This window comes from Urocampus carinirostris, chromosome 14 (genome assembly GCF_059441175.1).
Source record: "Urocampus carinirostris isolate Australia breed hairy pipefish chromosome 14, RoL_Ucar_1.0, whole genome shotgun sequence".
Classification (NCBI taxonomy): Eukaryota; Metazoa; Chordata; class Actinopteri; order Syngnathiformes; family Syngnathidae; genus Urocampus; species Urocampus carinirostris.
The window spans coordinates 10,608,363-10,628,527 of NC_142362.1; the positions used below are offsets into that span (position 1 = coordinate 10,608,363).

At 37.5% G+C, this 20,165-nt stretch overlaps 1 protein-coding gene across 3 annotated transcripts in view; it reads right to left on the minus strand.

Moving 5' to 3' along the window:
- The window catches only part of epha3 (eph receptor A3), a 163,881-nt gene that overhangs the window by 49,445 nt on the left and 94,271 nt on the right, over window positions 1-20,165 (minus strand). For all 3 annotated transcript variants that reach the window (XM_088353342.1, XM_088353344.1, XM_088353343.1), the window contains exon 6: window positions 10,095-10,219. In XM_088353342.1, the coding sequence (XP_088209468.1) occupies window positions 10,095-10,219 (125 nt within the window). The remainder of the gene's footprint in view (window positions 1-10,094; window positions 10,220-20,165) is intronic.

Consider the following 20,165-nt stretch of genomic DNA (forward strand, 5'->3'; position numbering starts at 1 on the left):
TAGCATCAGAGAAAAAATAAAACAACATATCAACATTAAGTTTTTATTTTGTAAAATGCAATATTCTTGGTGTAAAAATCTCAAACTATAGTAACAATAATAGGTTTTACAACTTATAGTCAAACCAAATATTGTAATATTATAATTGTAGTTATTTTATTTATTACTTACAAATACACTATTTATTAAAATGTTAATTGCATTGTTCCTTTGTGTTCTACTCGCAATTGCTACCGCTGGCCTAAAGGGACATTGTATTCTATTTGGCAAAAGAGATGTATTGTGGCATGCAACCATAACAAGTGCTAAAAGAACAAGGAATAATACAAACCACGGAGACTCACATTGACCAAAATACAGCATTTTTCTTATTTATTTATTTATTTTATTTTTGCTAAGCTTTTTTTTTTCAAGGTTTTGGGGTGTTCGGGTACTCGTAGAAGCAAGTCTGTGGATGATTATTTCACCTACGTCAAGGTAAGGCTCACATCAGGTCAAACAAATACACATTTCTCAACCTATGAGTACTAAAAAATGCACGTTTATATGAAATTATATGTATGTTTGCTCTTTATTCAAATCAACATACTTTTTACTCCTAAGAGGTGGTAAAAAATACACACGATTCTGCAACTTTTGGGTCAGGCTCATTCACGCTGCTCTATTATGAAGAAACTCAGAATTGCTCAACCTGGAACGCTTTGATCTAAAAGATAAATACAAGTCTTAGTTGAAAAGTCAGAGATCTTTTCTGGGGGATGCAAACTGTCTAAAATAATGTGACTACCCAGTCCCCCCCCCCCTCACTTAGCTATAGTCAAAAGCCATTAAGAGGAATAACTACCGACCCATTACCCTAATCCCGTATCCAATTTCGTCATTCTTACCTCCTGTCCCTGACCGATCTTGAACGTGCCTTACAAAGATATTAGACCAACTTACTGCGATAAAAACAAACCTCAGCAAATTAAATGGGATGGTATTAACCATCCTTAGAATAAGCCTTTTGTTTCTCACATTAGCCAAGCACATAAAAATCCAAACCACATCAAGACAGTCGAATCCTCTTTTCTGCAGACTGTTTTATTTACAACCCTCCTGTTGTAAAATGCAACACACACAAATACAGGGTGATATGAAAAGACTTCACGCCCGGTAATGGGGGTAGGATTAGAGTTCTGTAGAGCACAAAGCTTTTTAAACTGGTTTCTGTGCAAGGAGGTAACTGATACAACAGGCGTGCATCAGGATAACGCTTCACGGCCGCTATAAATCCACTCGCGGCTTGTCGCCATTCAACGGTCAGGACAGCATGGGATCTCTTTTAAAATCACACGCAGGTGTGGTAAAGCGACCTACGTTCGTGTGTATGTGCAGAGAGGAAGCAAAGCATAGCAACGGCACACTGTGATTATGGCCTGTCCATGTGGGAGCGGTATAGATCACCACCATAGCCGGAATACCGGTTGGGCAATCCAAACAAAGCTGAAAGAAATTATTGCTTGCATAAACATACACACAAAAAATGCTAAACAGGATCCTTTCAATGTAAGACTAAATAAATACACCAAACTTCTGCATGTGAAGGTCTCTGTGCTCTTGAGATTCCACAGATAAAATGTGAAAGAAGAGGATTGTGTTCTCTAGTTTGCAACCGCAAAACAGCTTTGTTCTGATTCATGCTAAAAAGGATAATATAAGAAGAAAGAAGAAAATATTCATCTTTACGAGGAACATGTTTTCGTACTCTTGGCAGATGGCTCAAAGCGACAATGTGTATTATTTAGTGCCTCCAAGTAATTAAAATTGCCATTCATTAATACCAGGTTCAGTTGAAACATAATGTAAATACATTGATTATTATTGAAAAGTAAATAATAATTGAACATATGTATAGAAAAACTTAATAATAAACAATATAATCAGCCAAAATAAAAATAACATTTAAGTTTTGCCGTGTGCAAACTGCAGAAGACAAAAGGACCAAAATATTGATGATATAGCAATAAATAAATGTTTAATCATATTTCAAAAACATTTAACGGTGGTGCCCATGGACGCAGCTGTTCACATTTCTTTAGCTAATTTTCTATGTACAGTGGAACCTCGGTTCTCGACCATAATCCGTTCCAGAACCCTGTTCGAAAACCGATTTGTTCGATCACCGAAATCATTTTTCCCATTAAAAATAATGTAAATCATTTTAATCCGTTCCAACACCCTGAATGTTTACCTTGAATGTTTAACGTAAACATAAAGCTAACCCAGGCTAATCGTACGTTTGCGTTATCGTAGTCTTATGAATAGGATTTCTTACCTTTGTGGTGGTCAGCAGAAGGCGCTCGCACACCTCCTTCATATTTGGCTATTATTTCTTTCATAAATGCAATAGGTGTACGCACTACTTTTCTTTTTTCACCTGTAGCAACTTTGCTGCTTACACTGACTTTCTTCGGAGGCATGATAAGGGGCTAAAACACCCGTACGCCGCTCAGCATCGCACCCTAGCGTACGCACTCACGCATTACCGGCGTTTGAACTCCGAAATTTTGACCGAACAGCGAAGCAAGAATTTCTCGAAATTTTTGTTTGGACTCCGATTTGTTCGAACTGAGAGGCGTTCGAAAACCGAGGTTCCACTGTATTACTGTTACTGTAATTAATAAAAATAATTTAACTATTACAATTCTGATTATATTTAAATGTATATTTTTTTATATCATACAATATTTTATAAACTTATAACGAAATCAAATGAAAAAAGTACAAAAACATAATTTTATTATTTTTCAACAGAACAAAATAATGAAAACTGTTTTTTTCAACATTTTAAAATCTATTTTCTGATAATTAGTTGTTTTACGCTGCATTATTTGCATTAACCTCGTGCATTCCACTTTCAGTTTAACTTCTGTTTCAATAAACTTTGCATCATGCCTTTTTAATCTGGATACTGTCCCGACAGATCAGGAAAAAAGACAAAAAAAAAAAAAAAAAAAAAAAACTGAACTTCAAACGTTTAGCAGCCATTTGGCCAGATATGAATCCCGTCATGCATGACAAATGGTTTGGTTCAAGGCTTGTGCATGCTATACAACTCTTGAAAAATAGCTTTATCTATGATAACGTACGTCTGCTGAAACCATCCCTGTGAAACAGTTTGAAGAGTAACAGAAACTTATAGATAAATGTGCTGATGTGTAACGAAAGTTGGAAGGGTTTCTTTAAAAATGTGATCCGATACAGTTCCTAGTTGCCTGTTGAAAAACGTAAGCATTAACATAATCTGAATACCTTATGCATGCAGTTATGTAACTTGATTACGAAGATTACTATATGCTGAACAAAAACAAAAACAACTAAATACATTGTAAATGAAATTATTCAACTCTGTTTAAAATAAATGAACAATACAAACATGAAAAATACTTGGAGGTAATAAAGGTGAGGTAATTGCTTGCAGTCCTTTATTTTAACTACGTAGTATAGTTTATTTAGCAAGAAAAAACTTCAGAGTTTGCATTTCAGACATGCAAAATATGCTCTTTATAATTCAAATTAGGAGCATATTAAGAATACAATATTGTTTCAAACCAAAAAAACGTTACCTTCTAAATTTCCAACAAACTTTGGGATGGCTTGCGTTCAAGATGTTTGAAGTAGGAAAACCAAACCTCTTAAATATAGCGCATTTCAAGTCTCTGAAGAACTGCCAAACCACTTTACAACGTGCTTCACACTTAGCGGCGTCATCCATGCAAGGCTTCTACCTGTTTATTGGGGGGACGAGAGGTTCAGTTGCCCAAGGACACGGGAGGAGCCGGGAAAAGAACCTCTGACCTTTTGGTCCCAAGACGCACACTCCACCTCCTGAGCTACTCCCTAACATTATTCAGATTTACTAGGCTGAGTAAAATATTCTCACTCTATGGCCAGTGATTATAAAAGTGATTTTAAACACAAATTAACTACAAAGCACAAACATAAGACAATTAATCATATTTACTAAATGTACCTGAACACATCACTAGCGCGCAACTGCCCTGCCCTCACGAAATTGCAGGATTACACTAATTCAACAAAATGAGTGCTCCATTGAAAGAGAAATAAAATACAGACAAACAGAGACGTGCTTTTACCTGCAACACAACTTATGAGTTGGGAGTCTGTACAATTTGTGCAACAGAAAAGGACAGTACTACCTTAAACGCGTGGCATCTCTCTGCCTCTCAAATATGGGTGATTGAAATTATCATAGACACAATTAGTCTAATGGCACATTATGTATGTTTAATACATTTAATCATGCAAAGTGATCCTCGTTTTAACTAAATGTATGTGCAATTTGTTTAGGTCTTTTTTTTCTGTAACTAACAGAATACAACAGCATTTTTTGTATCCTAATCACGTAACGCTGTTACATGTACTCCGTTACTCCCCTACCCTGCTGATACCGTGCGTCTGCTGAAACCATCCCGGTTAAACGATTTCAAGAGTAGCAGAAACTTATCATTAAATGTGCTGATGTGTAATGAGTCTCCTTTGAACATTACGAACGCTTGTGTCCTCCAGGCAAAGAGGGAAAAGGACATCCAGATTTTGGAGCAGCTTGAAGCTGAAAATCTTTGATGACACGGCGAGTATCTTCGTGCTCGTGGCATCCTGGCTAACTTGCACATCTGCGAAAGTGCCATTATTGTCGAAAAGCACTTCCAGGTTTTCTGGCAACGTGTGCTGCCACCCAGAAAACAGCTCTTAATGGTCACCCTTGCTTATATAGCAGGATAACACAATCATTTTACTGCTGTGTATTTGTGTTGTTTTTCCTGCTCTTTCATTTGTTAAATAGGTAAATCTCTGACATTACATTTATTTAAATAAAAGTTAACTTACGGTTTTGCGGTTTTGCATACTGAATTATGTTCTGCATTCTGATTGGATAAACAGCTTCCCTTGTTATTCTTATTTGACTGTACATATGTTGTTTGTAATAAATCTGTATTGTATTTATTTATTTTTACGAGCACTCGTGTATAACGTTCACCCCTATTTTTATTAATTTTTTCGCAGCTAAACTAAATCTTACAAGACATTTGATTTATCTTTAATGGAACTTTTGGTAGAATTTTGCTTTTGAAAACCTGATGCAGCCGAATCTCTCTCACACCCTGTTTCTGGCGACCCCCAAGAAAAAATGAGTTTGAAACCCCTGTATTTAATAGTTTAATTATCTTGAAATCCATAAAAATATACATTGTATGTACATGGTGGTTTTTGTTGGTATATTTTTCTGCTAAAAATGCCCAGGATTTTTAATATTTAAATCCAACACTAGAAGTAATAAAAATTAATACTTTTGGAAAAAATAAATGAAAAAAAAACATCTAGCGGAGAATAATTTATCTTCAATGCTGGTGAAATAAAAATGCATGAGTGATTTGTGGTCTTGAAGAATATGGTCAGGGAGAACAGGGTTATTGGTGGAAGGAATATAGCCAGCCACACTCTGGTAGTGTAATAGTTTATTCCTAAATACATTCTAAACTGAACACACCACCAAATTTAGACCTTCAGGGCGTCTTGACCTTCATTGGTTAAACAATTATTCCATGACCAGTTATATAGTTAGTTCAAAGTTGAATGTATTTCACCAAAGTATGCATTTCCTGTCCCTGTCCAATTGAGAAAATAAAAGATCTATAAATTAAACAGGATTGGCTTGAGAACTGACGTAGAAATCAAAACAATATTCCAATACAGAGAAATCCCTAAATGGCTAATAATAACCTGTTTTTATTTTCTTCCAGAATGTTCCTTTTTTTCTCTCAGTGAGCCCATCTCTCCAATACGGACTTTAGCTATGACACGTGATCATCCACAATGCTCAATTCTAAAAGGATCTCCCACTGGTGTCCTTGCTGGCCCATCTGCACGGATGAGTCTTTTGTCTGAAGTTTCGAATCAGTGGTCACTGTGAAGAATCCCTCGCAAACTCTTTTGATACCGCATTTTCCCAGCTATAAGGCACACTCAATGACCTCAAATTGCCCAGAAATTTAAATGTGCCCCTTATGAAAAGGGGGAACCTTATACATGGTTGAAATTGAAAATGCGTTACTATGTTTTTGCAATCATTGATCATTCGATAGCTTGTTTGCTCACCACTATTGCATAGCAATGGTGGCAACAGGGATAGAACCAGATACCAATGGTAACAGTTCTGATTCCTATCTACCAAGTCGCTAGGGACATGGATGGTTGTTCACAATCACATAACTGAACGCAACAGGAATCAAATCCTGAAAAATAAGGTACTTGTGAAAAATAAGGTACTTTTCCGTACGTGTCCCTGAATGTGACTAACACGGATTTACTAAAAACGCCACCATGCTCAACCTGCTTCAAAACTTGCCTTTATTTCGTCTCGTCATCGTTTTGTAAAAAAAAAAAAAAAGTGGCTTGCGGTTTGGCAATGAAAAACCTTGGCATCAGTCATTAACTTTTTCTCTTGCTGTTTTCCAGGCGTGTATTAGCATCTTAGGTAAGGTTGGCTGAGCAAGAAACGAGGCGACCGCTTCTGTCTGCCTACTAATCAGAAGATTAGGGGGCGAGGATTGGCACCGAAACAAATTCGGTTTTGGGGACACACATGCTTTCTTCTCTCGGATGCTGAAATGCGTGCATTTTCTCACATTCAACTTGCATTGGCAGCTACAGTTCCTAACGAAAGTATAGTGTCATTAAGTCTCAGTTAATATCAAAATGAAAACACTTAAAACATCGCAACCCTACCAAGACCGTCCTTCCAAACCTTAGGCCCAAACAAAGAGAAAACTAGGGAAAAACTTGGATGACCTGCATTTATACACAGCTGAGATGGGACAATCTGTGCATAAGACAACTATTAGTCGTACTCTGCATAAACATGCCGACATGAAAGAATGGCAACAAGAAAGCCCTTTATTAAAGAATACCATAAGAATACCAGTTTAATGTTTGAAATAAGCCACATGGGAGACAAATAACATAATGAACGAGGTGTTCTGTTCAGATGAGACCGAAATTTAACTTTTTGGACTAAATACAAAGTATTACATTTGGCAGAGAGTAACACTGCACATCACACTGAAAACACTGTCTGCCACTGTCAAACATGGTTGTGGCAGCATCATTCTCTGTGGTTACTTTTCTTCAGCAGTGACTGGGAAAATGTTTAGTGTTGATGTGTGCAAAATACAAGGGTGATTCTGGCAGAAATTATAGTGGAGTTTGCAAGAGACCTGAGATTTATGTGCAACTTCCCAACAGGACAACAACTCTAAAATAAGGCAAAATCTACAATGGAATGGTTTAAAGCAAAAATATAAAAGTTTAAAAAAAAAAAAAAAGGATCTGTGGAAGAACCTAAAAAAATGCTGTGTTCAAACCAATATCGTCAAAGGCTTTTGATCTGTTTTGTAAGGAACAATGGGCAAATATTTCTGATTGAAAATGTGTGAATCTTATGGAGACACACACAAAAAGACTTGTGGCTGTGATCGCAGCAAAAGTTGGTTGTACAACGTATTAACTAAAAGGGGGGCAATATTTTCGCAATGCCTACTTTTAATTTCTTATTTGTTAGCACAATATAATGTTGTTGATACTTAAAAATATTTTAAATTTTAATTTTGTTTCTACATTCACAGCCCAAAATATGGCAATATGTCCAAAAGTTATTGGTAGGGGGCAATAAGGCACTGTAATTTAACCATCAAACGTAGGCTAAGGAGTAATGTTTGCGCTGAAAGCCGGTAAAATTCGTTTGACACTAATTTCCGTTCAAAGAGGAATGAACGACCCTGTACAGTGTCAGCCATAAAACATAAAACTCCATTAGGGGGAGAGGAGGACAAGATGAAAAGCAGCACATGAATCGTGGAAAAAATAGGGGATGCTAAGTAATAGGGAGTGAAAAGACCCCTTCTTACCATAAAATACACTAAAAATATGCCAAGCAATGAGAAGCTGATTCTAAACGGCTCACAGAAGAGAAAGCAGGTGGGGAAGTTAAAGAAGTGTGAAGCTGATTTTATTTGCATATCAACAATCGCATCAGGCAATTTGCTGGAACACAAGAATCGTTTAAATTCTATGTTACGATATAATCACTCTCCGCTCTATTTCCTTATGACATTCAATCTTAATTCTGCTTTCTGGGATACCCGGGAAACTTTGTAGTATTACTGCAAATATTCAAGTTGCGTGTACTTTGTTTAAGAGTAAAGAAGGTTGTCCTGGGTAAAAAAAAAATGAGGGAGCTCTGTCAAAGACAGTATATTTGTCTTAGAACTTAATGTTAATGTTGTGTCACTTGCATTGTCATGGGAGAGGAATGGCGGGGAGTCATTGTCGATCACAAGCAGAGCTATCCTCTAATACATTTACAGTGTTATATCCATTTAAATTTAATCATTAAGACCATATACAGTAAAAAACGGAAGTAAGACCAGCTGTATAAAAATACTGTATATTCGGGTATTCTTTCAATTCAGTGACAAGCGGTGAGGTTCATTTCTGGTGAGGCACAGTCAGATCTCCAATTAAATTAATTTACTGTACTGTTTCTTTATCGTTGGCTTGATAACATTTAATGTATTTGGTTTTAACCGGTATTTTTTCCCATAACCATAAACAAACTGTAGATTTGTTTTTAATATGCTTTCGTCTTACCTTTAGTTATATTAATCAGCACGGCCTGCTTTAAATATTGAAAAGTCCTGTTTGAAAAAAAAAAAAGTTTCGATGGACCATAATCATCTAATTGATCAAGATAATGACCAAGCAACAGGACAACAAATTGCAGGTAGCTGCCCTTGAATTGCTGTTACTAAAACCAGTTCTAGTATTAATAGACATTTTAGGATTGTGCCAAATCAGTCACTGGTTTTAGTCTCACTACCGCCCCCTGTCACGAAACACATAGTTCTCCTTGAGGGTGATAGTAAAACAAATGATTGCCGGCGGTTACTTGCTAATACTATTCAAACGGTAAATGTGAAAATTGAGCACTATTGAACAATAAGAAAATCAATTAAAATAAGCGTAAAAAGGGAATACATATAATCTTTTAATATATTCTTAATTTTATATTTCCATGATGACACTTGCTTCCCCTGAATGCATGTCACTGCTTTTTTTAATTCAATATAATTTATAACTTAAATCTTGTGTACACATTTGTAAACCACCACCCCTTTTTTATTATATCAAGATGACATTATCTACGTATTAATGTGTTTTTATTTGTATTTTAAAGTATCAATTCATACAAGGGAAGCTCATTGCAGGAATGGCTGTCCAAAAGACAAAACATTTTTTTTCCAAATATAATAAATACATGTGTTTTTGCAGTCCTTTGAGACATTTTTGTGATTATGGGCTATATAAATAAATGTGACTTCACTTGACTATTTTTAAATATAATTTATTTAACAAACATTGATCTAAAATCTAAATGATGGTAAAAAAACGTTGACTTAATGCAGCAGTACTCAAAAATTTGGGTGGGCGCGGGGTTCCGTCACGAGCGCTTTTGACTTTGAGGATTTGTTTTTAACTTTCCCAGAATAAAGTGTAAGTGTACCCCTGCTACACTAGGGGGCAGTGGCATTCTCATTGGCAGAGTGTTTTGTTTACATGTAGCCTCCATTCTTCATGTACTTATATTTTGTTTTAAATGGACACTGTATAATATTTGACCACTAAATGTTGCTGTATTGTGCCGTGCAACTGAAAATGAGTGTTACAAAGCCCAAGGAAGAATACAAGATATGGAAAAACAAAGGGACCAAACCACACCATTTTCTTTCTTAACTTTTTCCTCAGGTTTTTGTTTTTTCGCGGGGCACCCGAGCATGAAGGTTGCAGACAATCATACCAGTTATTTTAGACGATTATTCATGTATTTTTGCTTATTATTCAAATCAGTGTTTTTTGATTTAGAGAACACATTTTTATTTACAACTAGGACGCACTATATAATAAACAATGTCCCTTACTGTTAGCACAATGCTAATGAGGAAAAGTGTGACACAATTAAGTTGAGGACCCACCTTTTCATAGTATTTGATCTCATAGTCCAGGATGATGCCATTGGGTCTCTCCGGCTCCATCCAAGACAAGGAAACACTGTTCCGTGAGGTCTTCTCCTTTTTGATCACAATTACTGGCGACGGAGCTGGTAGGGTGAAAACAAGAGGGAACGAAGGAGCATGTGAGTTTTTTCTTTCTATCAGGAGGTTCAGTGGAAGTTCAGTTGCTGGCGATCTATTCTGGCAATTGTTTACGGTTCCTGTTAGGCTAATTCAGTTTTCTGCCCAGTGGGGCCACATTAAAGGATATAGCTGGCATTGGAAAGGGGGGTTCCCTGCATGTGAAGGATTTACACAAAATAGAAAATGCGAAAAACGCACACACAGATCTCATGCAAAGGCAGAGACGCAGAGAAGTGTTTGGGTATCATAATTCAGTCAAACTAGTCTATGTAACTAACATAGCCCATATTTTACCCAAATAAACACATGCTGTCTCTTCAATTGCAAAAACATAGTTCCTCTATGCCAGAGTGCATGGAGGGACTGACGACACTTTTTAAGGGTTAATCATTCAGACAAACCTTCTATGATACTTATTTTCACCCTCTTACTAAAGAAAAACGTCTTCTTGGCTGCACAACATGGAAAACATGTCTTGAAGCACCTGGACATAGCATTAACAGAACGTGATGGAAAATTATGTGGAGTAGTTTATTGTCCCAGGTAGACAGACGATTTTTCAGCTTGTCAATGAGAATTAACATGATTGAGGTCAGAATTGACCAGGATTCCTGATGTCCCAGCTTCAATTTCACCCCATTAAGGCTACAACTAACGGTCATTTTAATAATTGATGAATCAGTTCACTTTTTGTTTTTGATTAATCGATAAACCAGATTAAAAACATGTTTTTTAATTTCCTCCTCAATTCAATATTAAAGTTTTGGACACGCAAAAAAACTAGTTAAAAAATCACTAGCGTATTATTTGGTATAAATCATTTCAAAGTGTTCCTCAAATAGCCTTACTATAAACAAAAATATATACAATTGTATGCTACACAACTGCAAATATACAGCAAAACCTTTTGTATATTCTGCATGAAAAGAAGTAATATCAAAGGAGAATGCAAGTATTTTGTCGGATATGATAAAATTATTCATTGTTTCCGTTGTTAAGTCATGGTTGATGCTTTTTTGTGTGCTGTGCCTAAATGAAAAGCCACACACAGAAAAACCTTTAAACAAGATGCTGATTGCGCATGTACTAAACACCCATCATCCACCCTCCTCCTCGCGAATGAAATAAGAATTTTTGGTTTTGCTCGGTTCCTCAAATAAAAACTATTTGTCAGGCTCGGGCCTTTAATACTTGCGGCCCGGGTCGGGTCGGGCTGGATTTTTTTAGTCCTATTCTTGCCTCTAATGTAGTCTAATTGCACATTGATTTTCTTATGCAACATTTTGAGTTGGATTTTGCAGTCTGGAAAGTGCTAGAGAAATGAATTTGGATTTGGATAAAATTGACTTTGTCCATCAAAATACGGTCTTGGAGCCATCTGCTGGACCAAAATCCTACTGCAAGTTTGTTGTCAGATCAAGAGACCATTCAATGCACTCTTTTATTTGCATTGAATACATCTGATGAGTGCTGCATACATTGTGCAACACTACCAACGCTTTCACTAATCAACTTAAATTGATTTTATCAGTTTGTTGTTTAAGCCTTAGATCTTATACCTTTATTATTTTTACCTCACTCACTGGTTTTCCTTGAGTCACTTATGGATTTTCACATGGTCTTTTTCAACACCCACGTTCTCATTTCCCTTTTACTTGCTTCATCCCCGTCCCATTTTTTTACTACTCTTTAATTGCACAGCAGCTCCAGGGCTCCCGATCTGAGGCGTCAACTTTTAATTTTATTAGACCACAGGAAAAAACATGTTTGTCTTTGAAATGTTCGAGCTTTGCTCGATTGGTTAAGAAAAGCCACAGAGTGCCCCGTTGTGGGCATGGTTATGTGTTTTTGTCTTCCCGTGCATGAAGGCTACCCATGTGTATGTGTTTTTTTTTTCCTTTCTAATGAATCCTGATGAGGGGTGGGAGTTATCAGTTTCTGTACTGCCCACTGTTTGTCTTCCCCTGGCTGTGTAGGGTGCGGATGTGCTTTCATTTTGGCATTCCGGTTTGTGGTGATAATAATTTAAGTGTATTTGAGGAGAGTTGGGGCATCTTTTATATTATTCTTGGATTTTTCCGTTCACTTATTCTAATTTTTGTCAAGTTATGACATAAGGGCAAAACCATACCAGTAATGGTTTAAAAACTGGCGTTTGGGACCATTATTATATTTTTAAGTGGTACTTTTATGAATACTTGTCATCAGTAAGTGCTACTAGCAATGCAGAGGCTATAACTTATGCATATCTAATTTGCTGAGGTCATTACTAAAAGTAAATTAAAACCTTTTAAAAAGACTGGATTAGTAAGTAAAACTTATTTGTCACCCTGACATTACTCTTGTTATTTTGGAAGAATTATAAGGACACTAATAATTTGATTTTTTCATACTCCAGAAGACGTCACACGTTTCAAAGTTATACAATCGAAAACTGGTCCAGTTGACTTTTTTGATTGAAAAATCTATCAGTCCATGCATTGCACTGTCAGTTTCATCTGATTGGCCCTTGGCCTCGATTCCAGTGGACCATGCAATGGAAAGTAAAATACAACTACACTGACTTTTTGGCAAAATGTAACGGTACATTACAGTCACATCTCCTGATGGAATACCTTTTAGCATTTCTATAAAGCAAATACATCAGTCTTTCACTCACACTTGTAAGAGTCCTTACCTATAAAAAAACAACAGGTTTTTGTCATCTAAATGACTACAAAGACTGAATTTCTTATACAGTCTCCTATATTGATAAATGTTGTTCTTATATAGCTATAAAGGCATAGCACACGTCAAAATAAAGCTTGAAACCTCATATTCAATTTTTTAAAAAAAGTTAAAAAAAACAGTTGGAAATTTCTTAAAAACATTTGTATCAGAGCACTAGACTGAAAAAGGAAATTTTATGAAAGAATGTATTTCAAGGAAAACTTTCACTTAGGTGCTTTTTTTGCATTTTTCATATCTCCAATATCTTTTTATCTATGTTTTGTGAACACAAGGGCACTTTGCTAACAAAATAACAATCTATTGCAAGAGCACTAAACCTATTCATAAACGATGCATGAACCCTGCAAGATTTTTTTAGCCTCAGACGTTTTCAGTGACGTGATCACATGATTCAGGTTATCATGGCATACGTGCACAAAACGTCTTCCCTCTCTGCCGCTTTGATGACGAAGGGACTTTGTCATATTTTTTAGAAAGAATACAGATTTGAATCTTTAAACTGTCTGTACTTATATATTTGATTTAATCTCACCACATTAAATGTACACGGCATTTGGGCCGTCGATAAAATGCCTTACGGTGTGATACGGAAACAAAACAAGGCACGAAGTGTGTCAACAAAGATCTTATAAAGCCACTCCTGCCATCTCGAGGTGATTTATCATACCAATATAATTTCGAGAGGCTAGATACTTTCTGATGAGCAGCACCAAAGCCTTTAGAATGTTTTTAGAATAATAATAATAATAATAATAATAATAATAAAAATAAGAATAATAATAAGAATAAAAGAAAAAAAACTGATTTTTACATTTTGGTACTCAGGGACTATGCTTTTGAAAACATATTTATATGGTATAATATTTAATAAGTGAGTGATAGGAAAGCGAATCGTTAATTAATGCATTCATTTATTCACTCAATAATTCATTCAGTCATTCATTCATGTGCATGTTTATCTTGGAGAGCCATGTTTTACTACGTTGTTATCAATGACAATCCAATTCAACTAATTTTGTCTTTTATCATGAGGGCTTTGCATCTGGTTAACATTATTGTTGAGGAGCCAAAATGAAAACAGGTATAAAAATGTGTTGGTAATCAACAAGGTGAGTAGAGTGTGGAGGACATGTTTTGGTACACTGTACAACCCCAAAAAATATGGATCAGTTTATTATATTGGCTGAATTTAACCTCAAGTCCCTTGAATGAAAACACATTCATTTTTGCTTAGCTCAAATTTTGTGGTAATTTAGTCCCTTGCCTCCTTTCTCGATCGCGAATAATACCTGCCGAACATTTGGACTGTGGGTTTTACCCGATCAGCGACACCGTGCCTGCCCCCGGACCTCGACAATTGCCTCTGGTGATCAAGATACTGTTGCCTCCATTTTTCAGTCTCATCTGTGTACCGAACCTGGACCGAATAAACAACCCATCGGTGCCTTTATCCTTGCTCCTGCATTGTGTTTCCGTGCTACCCTGAGCAGGTCCTAGACATATTGGGTCTATACAATACACAATGATCACCATTTTTTACTTCAAAATTGTGAATTTATCCAAAAGGGTTATAAAATAAATACTGACTGATTAAAGAAAAAAAGCCATCATAAATGTGTTAAACAGGCGCCCCGCGGGCCGGATTAGGCCCGCTAAGGGATTTAATCCGTCCCGCGAGACAATGCTGTGGGAAGCGCAAGAGAAAAACGAGCTGCAGGTAGAAATATGTCCACTTGATGTTGCCAAAGCCAGGTGCCACTCACAAGATGCTGTATTTCTTTCTCTCCCTCTATCTCTCTTCCTCCCTTTGTCCTCTCTATCTCTCTTTAACTCTGTCTCTCTATTTCTCTTTGTTCTTCTTTGTCTCGTTAGCTCTGCGTCTTTTTACCTTCTTTTGCTCTCTTCCTTTACCTTTTTCTGTTTTCTCTTTCTCTCTCTCCTGCTTTACCCATCCCTCTCCCCTTCTCTCTTTCTTGCTCTCAATTCCTCTTTGGGTTTCTTTTTCCTCTTTCCCCTTCTATTCTATTTCTCTCTTTGTCTTATTTTCTGTCGTTGTCTGTTTCTCTCTCATTTTCCCTTTCTCTTGTTCCTTGTCCAACTCTTTCTCTCCTTCTCTCTCTTTTCTTCTAAATTGACTAATCTGGCCCCCGAGAAAACGTTTGTTTTATCGTGTGGCCCCCGGGTAAGAATGGGTTTGACACCCCTGTATCAGGCAATTAATGTGATGACAGATTAGATGTTGATTAATCAATTCGCTCTGCACATATACTTCAGTTCAAAGCGTTTCTGTGTCATTGAAGTAAACGGTCACAAATGTACTAAATTTTAGACTTCAAACAACATCACAGTGACCATGAGCCGAAGGACAAAGAGATGAGATTAGGAAATCTATCTGACAACACTGCCCGGACGCACCGTTTTAACCCAGGGAAATACTTAATCCATCTTTTAGATGCCTTGGCATCGCTATGTGTGAGTAGATCAGGTAGGGCTGGCGCTCCGACATACTTAATCCTTGTAAACTCCCAGGGCCAACAGAGTGTACAGCTGCAGGCCAAGATATTCTTAAGACGTGCACATATTGCATGTGGGGGGGTGCAGTCAGGTGGAGAGCAAAGTGTCTTACAGCTTCAAAGCGTGAGTCTCTGCATCTTTGTGTGATGATCAACAATGTATAAAGCGCCAATCTCTCCTGACGATCACTCAAAGAGAATTGTTTGGATTCAAAGGACGTTTCACATTGTCGAGTGCACTTCGAGTCAAATATATCATGAGAAAGAGAAATCCCTTGGTAGATTATTATATTCAACGTAATCATAAAGCTTTGCTGAACTTTATGGGTTGTATAGTCTCAGAGACACGGACAAACAAGCGAACCAAATAATCGATACATATTTATGCGCCGTTTATGTGTCCAGTCTTCAAAATTCTCAGTGCAACACTGGTTACGAAGTAAAAATATTTCACCGGGGCCACATCAATGAAAAAAGTCAAAGAAACAATTTTCTGCAATGTGATCCCGCTGAAACCAAACAATATAATTATAGGAGACATTCACGCAAACACTTTGTGACTTTTACGATTTCACACGATCCGACTGCCGCCGCACGGCGATAGTCTTGCCAGATGTTTGCCTCGTGGGGGTTGCCGTAAGTTAAAGTGCAGTAAGAGTGGTCAGTTAAACATTGATTATTCAAGGGCACCAACTCAAGGAGTAAACATAAATAAATAAATAAATAAGTGATTCATGAAGTTTCAAGGACCAACATTTGCTTATCACTATCGGTGAGCAGAGGTGGGCTTTGATATCCATCAAGGCCTTCTCTGCTGGCCAATAACATATTTGAATCATGTGATGTCAATTCCTGTACTTCCTAGTTCCAAATTGTTTGTCAGATTCCTTTTAATGCTACTCCCTGGTTGCGGTGCTTCCATATTTAAGCATTTAACCAATCACTTTTCATCCATTCGTTTTTGCTAGGCTCAAAAATGCACCTGGAGGCCATCTTAAATAATTCTGAAGGCCCTGACCGGTAAAATCAGTCTTCAAGACAGCTGTTGGTTTAACTAATAAGATTGAAAGTTGCCGCCCGAAATCTTTCCAGAGGGCCTTGAGAAATGTCACTGGTTTCACAAACTATGACCGTCTAGGGAAGAAATTCACCAAAGGGATCTCGCCAACAGCCATTAAACAAACGAAGTATACAGTTGTGTTGATTTATAGCGGGTGGTTGGACAACTCTGAAGCAGGAAAGCATATTGCAAGCGAGAAAATGATTTGTCCGCCACTTCCAGCCTAGAGGTAAGATCTTGAGCCCAAGCCAAGGCCCGAACCCATTTCAATTTTGGGCTAGTTGGGCCTGGAACTTTAATCATCATGTTCATATCTGGCCTCGCTCCTTTCTCGCAGACTTTTTCTTTTAATGTTCCGCCCGTCAGTGTCCATTGTTTCTTTTTTTGCAGTCTTCTTAATTTTAGATTTCGTTACAAAACACAGGCTTTAGGTGTCGCATGTATGTGCTGTGTTGGGTCTTTTGCGTAAAAGGGAAATACTTGAGTGGTTTTAAGACGGACAAAATGGATAGGGAGTGTCTCATCTGTTAGTTTACAAACTCTCAAGAAAGATGACGGCTTTATTGCTCCCACAAGTTGATGTACGGGTTTTATTCTGATTCGTTTATTATGTGGCTATTTTTAAGCAGATTTATGGGGTCAACTTCCATGTTAGTACAGTATATCCGGTAATTTTTACTTTTCGGGTAATGCACTTCTTTCGGGTGCTAGTATTTTGGGGGGTAACGCAATTACTTTTCAAATGAAGTAACTGGTAACTGTAACATTTTATATTTTTCAGTAACACACTCAACACTTGTGGTAACTTCACTGATAAACTTGAAGGTGCCAGTTTTAAGAGCATATTGTTATTTTAAGCTCTCCTGTAAAGCAGATGACATTTTTATATCCGGGATGTCAGCCACAAGGTCTTGAACATCACCTTTTACTGATTAGCGTAAATATGTTCAAACATGACTATTAAATCAAACAGTAAAGCTTTAAATACAAAAAATAAAACATTATCTCGTGCAGAACGGGCGACAATGATCCATTGAAGCATTTTTCTTTGTGCCTCTGTCAAAAGTTATCACTTCAAATGTCATCCAGGTCATGCCGTATCCAGAAGGCTAGAGTCGAGACAGCGTTTCGTCCTCACGCTATTTAGATAGCGTGCAGTACGCTCGGGCTCTTTTGTGTCTCGTGACTCTTTGCCGTCTCCCTGCTGTGGTCTTGCTGCTTGTGACCCAGATATCTATCGTAGTGTGTCATCACAAAGCGGGAGAAGATTGCTGGAGGACGATGGAAAGGTAGACTTTTTAACACGGGTGGTATTTGAAGTGGCACGCAACACAAGCACGCAACGAGGAACTGCCTAAATAGCCAAGGGGGGGCACACAAAACTCAGGTGAGGAGAACCACATCAGTCTGACCAGAGCCACAGGAAGTGATGAAATGACAGAAATAACCTCAGGTATTACCGTAAAAAATACAAAAATAATCGTTAACAAGAAAATAACTAACATACTCAAAGTGTCGGTGGGTGTTATAAGCAAGGTTTTGCAGTAGTATAGCACATTTGTGCAATAATGAATCAGTCGATAATATTGCTTACCACAATTGAACAAAATTGAATGCAACAGGTCGCGGCAATGCGAACGCTGCATGAATATCACTATGCCACCAGTAATATAAATAACAAACAAAAAGGCATTTGATTTTATCTGATTACAACACGGGCAGCACGGCGGCGCAGCACGGCGGCGCAGCGGTTAGCGCGTGTGCGACACAGTTCTGAGGTCATGAGATCGAACCTCCTGTGTGGAGTTTGCATGTTCTCCCCGTGCTTGCGTGAGTTTCCTCTGCGCACTCTGGTTTCCTCCCATATTCCAAAAACATGCATGACAGGTTAATTGGAGTCCAAACTGTCCCTAGGTGTAAATAAGCGAATTAACTGTCTGTCTCTGTGTGCCCTGCGACTGGCTGGCAACCAGTTCAGGGTGCCCCCTGCCCACTGCCCGAAGATAGCTGGGATGGGCTCTAGCACCCCGCGACCCTACTGAGGATAAGCGGTGCAGATAATGGATGGATAATGGATGAGTATAACACTATTTTTCTTTGAAAAAAAGCAAGAGTGGTGCATCTGATGATGAATCAGACTTTCAAGCACATTAAATAAATAATGAGCATTTTATGTTGGTATTGTGTTCATAGTTTGACTTTTATCAGAGAGAAAAGATTGGCCAAAAAAAATTCAATCTTATTTTGAGCTGAGAAAAAGCTAAAAAAAATTGTTTATTATAAGTTTGTTTCAGTATTGCTCTTCATTTTCTGAATACTTATTTTAACTTTAATTAATCACAAAATAGCAAGCAAACATTTAGGAAGCAAAAACTGAGTATGGAAAACACTTGGGAAGTCTTCTTCTAAGAAGTCTTCTCTTATGCCACATGTTCTCCTTTTTGCTCCAGATGGCCTATACACAACTGTAAAACAATGAATCCAGAGCATCTTGTGTAAACTGGGCCGCACGTTCATTGTTCCTTCTGCATCTCGCGACCAATGAATTGCCTTGCTGCAGTGAGTGAATGAGTCTTAACGGCTCGGGTAGCTATTGTTTCTCTTGGAGACTTCCCGTGTGCAGCAATGGGAGGGGTGCGCCCATTTCCTCCCAAATCATTTAACATTCATGTCCTCAGATGAACTACTGCTTTTTTAAAGTGACATCCAGGAAGACATACCACACACAGTGCACCCCCTGCATCTATAATAGAGATGGTAGATATAGGAGAATCCAACTTTGTAATCTCTGATCTAGGTTTTAACATCATGTTGTTGATATTAAATGGGCACCACAAGCACCAGGGTTGGGTAGGGTTACTCTAACTTGATTACTTTCAATTACTTTTGGATTACTCCAATACTAAATATGCTAATAAAAGACAAAAGAAACTAAATATGAATAAAATTATGACTCACAACATGTGGTAAGCTTTCTCTCCTGGCTTTGATCTCTTTGATCTCCGGCAAAACTAACACAAAATGCGACAGAAACAAAATGAAAATAAATCCAAACAGCTAGCCAACGTCATTTTTGCCGTTCCATGTGTTCCGTTACTTCCCAAGCCTGCACAAAATTTAGTAATTTTATTCATATTTAGTTTCTTTTGTCTTTTATTAGCATATTTGGTATTGGAGTAATCCAAAGGTAATTGAAAGTAATCAAGTTAAAGTAACCCTACCCAACCCTGACAAGCACAGACATGGCTATTGATGTCCTCGGTCCAGTCTCTGCTTTGAATGGCTTGCAGCAATAGGCTCCTACAGTCTTTTTTAAAGTCTGGCTTTTCTGGGAACATCTAAACAATTGTGTTGCTTCAAAAGCGATTTGTGCACCTATACACACAACAGCTGGGCAAAAACAACCAACTCCACATACAAATCTTCTTTCGCTCCGTTCAAACTCGTACTCCTGCTCCTAATGTTTTAGGTTAGCAATGCACAGGCATCCTGTGATCATCTGCTGATGATGTAGGTTGGAAAGGGGTCTACTGCTACTTTGGACTTAGGCTCAGAAACTACAATTTTGAGGTCGGAAAAATATAAAACTAGTTTTTATTTCATCAA